The 10,892-nt window shown below is 33.8% G+C and overlaps 1 protein-coding gene across 1 annotated transcript; it reads right to left on the bottom strand.

Moving 5' to 3' along the window:
* Window positions 1-807: 807 nt before the first annotated feature.
* On the bottom strand, window positions 808-1,689 carry LOC139894168 (mitochondrial arginine transporter BAC2-like). Its single transcript, XM_071877370.1, has one exon. It carries the CDS (start codon window positions 1,687-1,689, stop codon window positions 808-810), a length of 882 nt encoding a protein of 293 aa, XP_071733471.1.
* Window positions 1,690-10,892: the final 9,203 nt, after the last annotated feature.

Raw genomic sequence — 10,892 nt, 5'->3', positions numbered from 1 at the left:
TGTTTGTGGTGTGTTACAATATGATACAATGAGCTCCATTTATAGGAGAAACAAGAACACCATGAAACTTCAACTTGATCTTCAAGTGTGCTAGCAATCATGAAAGATAAATCAACTAGCCATGCTTTCCACCTTGTATTGGCATGATCACAGCCCAAATTTTAGGTGTAAAGTGATCAACTTTGCACCTAAAGTGAAAGGAGGCCAAAGCATGCTCGGATGTAAAGGTTGCAACTTGCCAAATTGCTGCCAGACACCAGATGCGCCGCATCTGATGAGTGATGCGCCGCATCACCTGCTTCCACGACTGCAGATTCAAGTACCAGCTCCAGATGCGCCGCATCTAGAAGTGATGCGCCGCATCTCTGCCCTTTGATGCGCCATATCAGCTTGAAACGCCGCATCCAAAACCTTCGGACAATTTTGCTGCATGAATGCGCCGCATCCATGTCATGATGCGCCGCATTTGACTGTTTCACGCTTCCCGAAATCTGCAAAATTCGTGCAACACTTTAACTCATCTTTTGTGGCGACATTTTCAACTTTGTTTAAATGTCTCCATACTCCAACATTACGAACCCTTAAACCCTTAAATATGTACATTAAATGAATAAAACAATAATCCGGAACATATTGTTTGCTTGCAAAATTAGGGAGGTTTGAACAATTGAACATCAAATTTCATAACGTTTACATCAAAACAGCACAATATTTACATACGGAGTATAAAGTAAACTACTTTAATTGCACATTATGCTATTCGGCATCTTATGTTACTTTAGTTGTGGTTTTTTGGTGACCAGTAGTTTAGTTATCGTTGTTAAAAAGACAACGTAAAGTTGTTTCATAAGCCGTGAAAACAGCCCCATTCACAACAAAAGCACGAAAAAGCGTACTTCCAAGCCCCCGAAACAGCACACTGACCCCATCGTTTCTAACGCTCTTACGAAAACAATCCACGATCCCATTATACTTAACGGACGAATCCCCTGTTTGAGCCTGGAGTCTTGTTTTAACCACGTCTACCGGATAACAACAAATCCAACTATTAACTCCAGCTAGGCCTCCGGCTACAAGCATCGTTGAGAAACTTTCTTGGCCGTTTTTACGACATCCGGGGTGAAGTTTCTCTCGAGCGTACTCGTACGTCCAAAAATAGAAACCATATGACGGTGCGTCTCGTATGACTGTAATGGTTAATCCTCGAAACAATCCTTTCAAACCTTCGGTTTTTAAGATGTTTTTGGCAACGGTTGATGGGCCTTTTTCGGTGGATTGATTTTGTAGTTGTAATCGGATTTTTACAAGTTCGATTGGTGTGATGACAAGACTTTGTACGGCACCAGCACCTGTGCCTCCTAAAACAACGGTTTCATATGAAGGAGGTATCGTAGTTGGTATATACGGATCTAATGCTCGTGAGAACGCAGCGTAGCATTGAAAAACCAACGCGTTCTGAAAGGTAACCGATGCAAGAGGGGCACCCATGCCTTTAAAAAGGGCAAGCGATCCTTCATTAGCGACAATATTTTTAAGAATGTTGCATGCAGAACCACCTCGACCGCTTTGTTGCTTGATTCTAACCGTATCAAGAGGATGCCCAGATACGACTCCTGCGATTCCGCCAAATCCTCCCGCAACAAATTCTTTACCCCAACTACTTGCAAGAAACCAGGGCCAGAAATCCATACCGTAAAACTTGGGCAGGATACGGTTCGAATTTCATGTAATTTTTATTTTTTTTATTTTTATTTTTATTTTTTTGTTTCTGAGTTTAACTTGTGATCTTTTAGGCACAAATGTAGTTTTTATTGAAATCGATTTTGTTGTATGAACATGGGTTGAAGGCAAAATAACAGGAATTACCTTTGGAACATGAGAAACAGGATTGAAAATTGAATTGAGGGCACATTTGTTTACTATCTATTGAAGCCAAATAAAATGGGGTGGAGAATAAAGCCAGCCCATGTAAATAGGAGATGATTGTACATACATAACGATAACAATAACATAACAATCAGTAAAAAAAAAAAAAAAGACAGCAAAAAACAAGACAATTCAAGATGGTTGCACAGGATTTACAGCATGAGATTTACGGACGGATGATCTTTTTTCCATAGATAACCAAAACCTAACCGAGTTGTAATCCAAAGCTAAGATAACACTAAAAGGTTCGGGTTCAGTTTCTTACAAAAACAAAATCAAACCGAGTCACAAACATGTTGGCATGATATATTGTATAACAACACAACTAACACCGAACAGAAACCAAATCACCAAACAACCGAAGCAGCATCAAGACCAAATATCAAAGGACAATTATTACAGAAGATACAATGCCATAACAAATTGTAAACAACGAGTACTGAATTTGGCGAAAATGTAACCAAACATATTTAGGGCAACATTCACTTATCACATAATATTATAATAAGCAGAAACATCAGTTCTGCAAGTGATACCTCATTTCTTCCCACTTTTCTTCAGACCAGCACCTCCAAGTGCTCCCTTTTGAGCTTTTGCTCTCAGCTCCTTAAGTGCCTGCACAAAATGCACACTGAAAATTTAGTAATTGACTACAGCTAAGTTACTAGACGCATGTTACGACCAAAAAAAAAAAAAAAAAAAAAAAAAAAAAAAAAAAAAACACCTCACCTTTTCTTCATCCTTTTTCTTTTGAATGTTAGCCTTATCAACCTGCAAAATCATTATTGAATTATCAGCTATCCATGAATTTTGTATGCCAGACAGATAAAGGTAATGATTTATATCAAACAGGTCACGTTAAACCCAGCCAAACATCGCCCAACGTGAGCCTTTCATGAATACAAACTACTACATCGCATAATATATAATACAACGTGAAGCGTAGAAGATGTCGGGAGAAAGTCGTTCTGTATCAAATAAGACCTTTCTAGATCTTTTCATTCCAAATTCAAGAATACGTCCAATACGATTAATTGGTGAGCGTATTTGGATTGATCAGGGAATTCTCAATGATCTGATCAAGGACGCGGACAATGATGGATTCGCTTATGAATTTTCAATATGATTTAGGTGTCTGTCTTCTTTTCTTTCTGGTCTCATTTGTTCTGTTAGCTTCGTGCTAATTGTTTGTCGCGGTCTCATTTGTAATTCTATTAATATATATAACATACTTGCCGTTGAAAAAACTACTATATGATACAACTCGAAGCTAGTGAGATTTTCTAAAACTGTGTACAAAAATTAAATGGACACTTGTAATGAGAAGAATCAGATGGAGGTAGTATATAATAATACAACTTGAAAATCAAAACTTAAGCATTAATCAAGTATGTTAAGTATGTTAAGCAAAGCCAGTATGATTGTAGTCAAACGGTCAAGGTTTTGAACTGAACAATTCTTATTAATGCCTCATCTTATAAAATGAAACAAATTTTTTTGAACAGCGATTTTTTGACATCAATAGATCATTTATTTCAACGACCCTCATCATTTGCACGTAACACACACGTTCGGGCGGAAAGACACGTTCGGTACCCGGGAACACATCCATTCGGGCAGTGGTCCAGGTAGAGGTTCGTGAACGAATCCGGTAAAACCTCCATATAGGGTCAATATATACTACCATTATTGGTGGTCAATTGATTTAAAAAAAATCATGTCATCCCTAAGGATCTCCCTATCCCATGACACAAACCGTTGGGCTATGCCCGCAAGTTCAATATGAAACAAATTAGGGCAGCAGAAATATAATAACTCTCTAAGCATACAATTTTAAGGTTGTAAAGTTAGCTGCATCAACTAAAAGCTTGAGATCCAGGACACAAATAATATAATAATAATAATAATAAATACAAGTAAAAAAGTGTATAATTACAGCGCTAACAACATAATATACATACCTCGTCGTATTCTTTCTTCTCGGCTTTTGGTGCCTTCAACGGCTTTGCTTTTCCTCCTATAACAATAGCAATATTTGTATCAGTAAGTAGTTATTTATACCAGTAATTGAAGGTTTGAAGAAGATGAAGGAGTGTGTACCTTGTTTGGACGACATGATCGGAATCTGAAATTAGGGTTAGTACAATTTGGGGACTTGTAAGAACTGAGATGACTTGACTCTAACGCAGATTTCAGATTGCCTTTTTAAAAAGGAAGTGATATCCTAAATTTTCTATACTACCTTTTAAATAATATATTACACAAATAGTCCTTATGATTTGTACCAAATTACTAGAATAGTCCTTAAGATATTTTCTTGATCGAAATAGTCCTCATAATTTGTAAAAGTTGCTGAGATAGTATTTCTAAATGAAGAGCGTCAACAAAATCTGTTAAATTATGAAATGTGACAAACATGTGAATGTATTTCTATCAATTTTTCATTTATTCCCTTACTTTAACTCACACGCACACTCTTTTCTTTTCAGTGATTCAAACACACTTAATTGATTAATTCATATGGCAACTGTTACAATTTTACATGCACCTGATTCACCTTCACAACTTCATTTTCATTCACGCCACATAAACCTTAACTTTTGTTACTGTCATCTTCACCTTCACAACTTCATCTTCACCATCACAACTTCATCTCTTACAACCACACATAAACCCTAATTTTTGTACTTATATCATGCTGAATATGGTTGCACCATAATCCAACTGCAAAATCGTCAGAGCTTAACTCTTCCACGAGATATGAAGGAGGTACCTGGAATCTGCTGCTAAGTCACTATATCCGAGGGAGGTACCCGATCATTGATTATATACGGGATTGCGCATCCCAAAGCCTAAAACCAAGTGGGTGGTTTATGGTGACATCAATTACAACGACCGGTTGCAGGTCACCTGCAACCGGTCACCTTCAAAAGTTTTTAGAGTTCAAAAATGAGTATATGGTGGTTCGTTGGCTAACCTGTTAGATCTGATCAACTCTTCCACCAAATTTGGAGCGTGACAATCGTGATATACAGTTTCGTTGGTTGTTGTTCACCCAGATACAATGGTTTGTTGGGCGTGGTACGATCATAAACCAATATATGGTGGCTCGTTGGTCGTGATATGTCACCTGCTTCATTTCTTTTCAATTTATTGAATTAAGGTACTTTTCTTAGAATGAACATGAAATTTATGTGGTGATTAGTTTTTATAGTGAGAATTATTTTCTAAATGTGAGTTCGGATATGATAATTTGTAAAGTTTATGATTAAAGTTTGTGTTTTGAAGTGATAACAAGTTTGAAGAAAATGAGAAATCAGGGTTTGTTTCTCTTTTTAGAGTAAACTAGTGTTCGAACCCTCGCTTCGCGTCGGGGGTTTGGTTTTCAATGTAATTTATTACGTTTAGTTTGTAAAATTGTTTCGTGGCTAACGATGATGTCGTTGAAGCGCAACTCGAGTCGAACTAAAAGGTATAATATGTGAAAGATTTAAATGTTATATTAAATTAACAATATATGTGCATCTTCACGTTTCGCTATGGAATTGTCGACTTTTAAAAATTTAATGCAAAATCAACGTGTATGAAAAGTACCTCAAACATTTAGCATTTTTTAAAAAGCGTCCGTTTTGAGTATAGTTAGTGACATTGTGTTCCTAAAGTTATTTCGAGTTTAACGATGGTGTCGAAAAAATTTAACTCATTGCGAGGAAGAAGATATGTCCCGTTGAATATTTGGGTGGAGTTTACTTAATATTTTTTTTATGAAAATGAGTATTTGACACTTTACCCCATGTTTGGGGGGTCGATTTTGATATTTGAACAAAGTATGAGGACTGTTTTTGAAGGAAAAAAAAATGTGAGATAAAAAAATGTGAAAGGACGAAAACGCTCATGTTACTATTCATCATTTTTGTCTTAGATAGTATATAAATATAAACTAGTTGTGGCGCCCTCGCGATGCGGCGGAAGAATGTTAGCTAAATTCGTTTATGAAAAGTAAAAAAAAAAATAGAAGCAAATGACATAAACTGAAATGGATAAAAAAAAACTCAAAGTAGAAAAAAAAATCAAATAATAACAATAACATAACAATAACAATTATATTAATAGTAGCAACATTAACGATTTGTAATAAGTGAAAAGTTATGTGGTTGATTCTTAGTAAATGGAATGTTATGTGTTTGATTTCCAATAAACGTAAAGTTAAACTATAATAATGGTTGTGGTTGAATTACGGAAGATTGAAAGTTTGTTGTAAAACTATAGAAACCATAAAGTTCACTATTTATAAAGTCTTACATTTTAGTATATAGGTATAATATAATTATGTGGTCGATTTATAATGAATGAGAGGTTTTATAGTTAAATTATAAAATGTGAAAAGTTTGTGTTAATTTTATAAAATGTGGTTGAATTAAAAAAAAATTGTTGTAAGTTTGTGAACCTTATGAAGTTCAATATTCATTGCTCCTATGTCTTTTAGGTATATAGAGTAATAATAGTAATGATAATAATAATAATAATGAATGGTTATTAGATAGGAAAAATTATGTGGTTGATTTATAATGAATGAGAAGTTTAATGGTTAACTTATAAAATGAGAAAAGTTTGTGGTAAGTTTATAAAAACTATAAATTTAAATATTAGAAAGGGTGTGTGTGAATTATAAGAAAATAAAAAGTTTGGGGTAGGTTTGTGAAAGTTGTAAAAGTTACTATTCATTTCTAAGATGTCTTTTAGATATATAGATATAATATGAAATATGAATATGAATATGAATATGAATATGAATGAATATGAATATGAATATGAATATAAATATGAATTTGATTAAAAAAAAGCATAAAATGACTATTTTACCCTCACATATTTTGCACTTGACAAATTCAACAGAATTTTTTAACGTCTGTCAGTTGAAAGGACTATCTTTGTAACTTTTGAAAACCACGTGGACTAAATCGATAAAAAATATCTTAAGGACTATTTTAGTAAATTGCTATAAACCACAAGGACTATCTCAGTATTTGTGTTTACAATTTATTAGGGATGTAAAAAAATTAGATGTGAAAGTACCGTCTCTCTTTCTAAAACCACCAAACCCCAAGCTTTATTTATAGGCACAATTTATAAATTGAGATAAATTGTTACCCCTTTTATTTAATTTGTTTTCTTATATAATATATAGTTTTTTATAAAAACATATATACGCTTAAATTCTTATTTAAACCACGCAGGCTTGCCTGAGTGGCCACTAAGTTGCGCGATGAAGCACACCATCCGGGTTCGAATCTTGGTAAAGTCATTTCGTTCAAAAAGGGAGTGTGGCCAGAGGGTGCAATTCACCCGGTATGAGGTCTTGCATTAAGGGGGCTTGTTACCCGATGATTACCCTCTATGAGGGTTGTTGGGGGAGAATGTGGGTTAATATGGGATTGTGCTTAATGACTAACTAATCTTAACCCATAATAATAAGTGTTTTGATGATGACATATGCACATAGCTGAAGGTGATTGTAGACATTTTGACATAAATAAACAAGTTCCCTAATCCACACTTGCTCTAGCAAAAGACCAAAACCAAAAGAAAACTTAAAATGAAAAACAGGGTACACGGCTAAACCACGGTCGACTGTATGTCAGACCGTGGAGACTTGCACTCAGATTCACGAAATCTGAGATGCACGGTCGACTCCACGGCTGACCGTGGATCGACCGCAGAAACCTACTGTCCGATTTTTGATCGAAAAATGTTTGACCACTTACGGGCATCTATAATTCATGAAACCTGTTCAAACATGCTTAGGATAGTTGCCTCCTTCATTCTCAAAGGAGTTTTGGTCACTAGAACACTAATCTTGGTTAATCACGCCTAATGACACCTTAATGACGATTAAGCCTTGATTAAGGAAAACACATAAGTGTTTTAGGAAAACATGTACATCTAAAATGTATCTAGACATTCTTAGGATGGTCACCAAGTCTTAACCAAGAGTTGCTATTTCCTTGTACATGTGTTGGACATTAATGTATGCTTATACGTTAATCTTCCAATTGACACTTTGCAAGTAAAACTTACATAGTCGTCCTCCCCGTGAACTTTTCTTGGCTTAGCTTTCCTAGGCTTAGAAGCCGTCTTCGAATTAAGTCTCTTACCTTCAACACCACACAAGTTTAACTCTTTCGCAACCTCTTGGAGAAAACAAGAACTATTATCCACCGAAGATCCGACTATGCCATTACTTTAGAGAACCGTGGGAAACTCACTTTCGACGTTAAGATCAAAAGGTTTAACAACCTCCACCTCTCTAGGACCGGGTGCACAACCCAAAATATTTACAGAAACATTTTTACAACCCGATTTCGAACCATCAATACCCTTACCTTTCAAAGTCTTCAGCCCAGAATTACCACAAAGTGACCTTGACTCGATCAAGTCATCTTGTTGTGAGGAAACAGCAGCAGGAGTATCCCCACCATCAAAAACCTTATAAACCTCCACCTCACATTCTTTAGTCGCTGCCAATCCTAGCTTCATCTGTAACACCCTTCACACCCGTAGACACAAAATGCGTACTAGATACACCGTTAACGTTAACCAATATTAGATCCACTTACATGGATTTGAATAAGTTACGGAACTGAGTAAAGTCATGAGGTGGCAAATTATTAGTGGTATTCTATGTTAGCTTAATAGTTTGGATAATATTAAAAAAAGGTAACCAATAGACCACAAGATTTTCATTTCATTTCTCATAAACATCATCTCATATCAGGCATTTCGCAAACTGCATGGAGATAAAAAAAAATCATTCATATGGAGAACGCTCGATAACCGAACTAACAGGATGCATATAAAATATCCCCATCATTCCGGGACTCTCTTCGGACATGATAATCGAAGTACTAAAGCATTCGTAACCCGAATGGGACGTGTCAAGGTCCATAGATCTATCTTTAGGATTCGCGTCAATTAGGGGTCATTTCCCTAATTCTTAGGCTACCAAGCTAAAAAGGGGCATATTCGATTCGATAATCCAACCACAGAATGTAGTTTAGATTACTTGTGTCTATTTCGTAAAACATTTATAAAAGCAGCACATGTATTCTCAGTCCCAAAAATATATATTGCAAAAGCATTTAAAAAGGGAGTAATGAAACTCACTATACTGTATTTTGTAGTAAAAATACATATGACGGCATTGAACAAATGTAGGGTTGCCCTCGGATTCACGAACCTATATCATTTATATATATTAACACATATAATTGTAATCGAACAATATATATATTATTATTAGTGATATATTTGTTATTTTAATGATTTATGTTTTCCATTGATAACTTAAATATATTTATTCTATATATCTTACTTGTTATAAAATATTAATAGAGTTAGGTTATATGTATTATATATATATATATAATTTTTTTTTTTGTAACTAATATTTATTTGGTTAAAATAATTCTGATAAATGAGAAGTCGAAATATCTTTATAATAATATCAGTGGTTATAATATTAATAATAATAATACACATTTTAAAAATAATGATAATAATATTAATGATTCTATTAATGATAATAATAATAATAGTTTTAATAGTAAAGGTAATCTTATTAAAATTGATAATTTTAATACAAATGATAATCTTAATACTTTTAATAATAGGAATGATAATAATAATAGTAATAATAATAATAACTATAATATCTATAATAATAATACTTTTACTAATAATGATAATAATAACGATATTAATAATAATAATACTTATAATAATAATAATGGTAACAATGATAATAATAGCAATGTTAATAATAACATTAATAAAATGATAATTTTAACAAAAAAGATAATTTTAATAATAATTGTAGTTTTAAATAAAAAGATAAGTTTAATAATAATGATAATGAACATAATATTTTTGATAATAATACTTGATAATAATAATAATAATAATAATAATAATAATAATAATAATAATAATAATAATAATAATAATAATAATAATACCTTAAGAGAAAAGCTCCAAAAAGAAAATAAACTGCCTAAACCCGGGCTCAAACCCGCGACCTCTCGCTAACTCGAACACTCCCCTAACCAACAGTCTGCTTATTGTTTTTCTGTTTCTAATTTACGGACCAAAGTATGTATAACAACTATATCTGGCTGTTTCTTCTGCTCCTTCTTTTAAAAAAAATATCCCAACCAGGGATTGAACCTGCGACCTCTAGATTAACAATCAACACCCTGAACCATTGAACCATTGCTTACTTCTGATTTATTTAGGATTTTTAATCTTTTTAACCCAGAATTTCGACCCATCCATATGTTCAAGCCTAAAAGCAACTAGCCCAAGATAAAGGATATGCCCGTGAGATAATTAACTAAGCCCAATTAGCAAAACCCAATTAATGAAACCCCATTTAATGTCTGTAGCAATTCGATTTCCTCTCTTCCAGTTTCATTTTTATTCGCTAATTCCTGATATCTCGTCATCATCGTAATCCTTTTCCTCCTATCGTTATTATTATACGTTCATAATTATAATCATCATCTTGCATCATCATCGACTTTACCTAGCTAATATCATCATCACATATTATTATCATTAAACCTCATATACACCTCATCAATACTATCCTATTATCATTTTTAACATTATCGCCATAATCATCTAAACATCTTACATCATCGCCATCTATATGCATTCACCATGATCCTCATGTTACGGTGTCATTTCCTTCATCATCGAACTCGTCAACATCATCATCATAATATATACATATAACATAACATCAACACTATCATCAAGTTATGCTGTGATGACCCAGAAATTTCTGACCAAATTTAAACTTAATCTTTGTATGATTAACATTTCCGACACGATACGCAAAGTCTGTAAAACTGAATCTCAAAATTTTTGAACTACTTTTATATATTTAAATACCCTTCGGTTGTTTT

This window comes from Rutidosis leptorrhynchoides, chromosome 2 (genome assembly GCF_046630445.1).
Source record: "Rutidosis leptorrhynchoides isolate AG116_Rl617_1_P2 chromosome 2, CSIRO_AGI_Rlap_v1, whole genome shotgun sequence".
Taxonomy (NCBI): Eukaryota; Viridiplantae; Streptophyta; class Magnoliopsida; order Asterales; family Asteraceae; genus Rutidosis; species Rutidosis leptorrhynchoides.
This window is presented reverse-complemented; position numbering and strand designations above follow the sequence as displayed.

Coding starts and splice junctions, on each gene's coding strand:
- LOC139894168 (XM_071877370.1), bottom strand. CDS start 1,689: ATGGATTTCTGGCCCTGGTTTCTTGCAAGTAGTTGGGGTAAAGAATTT.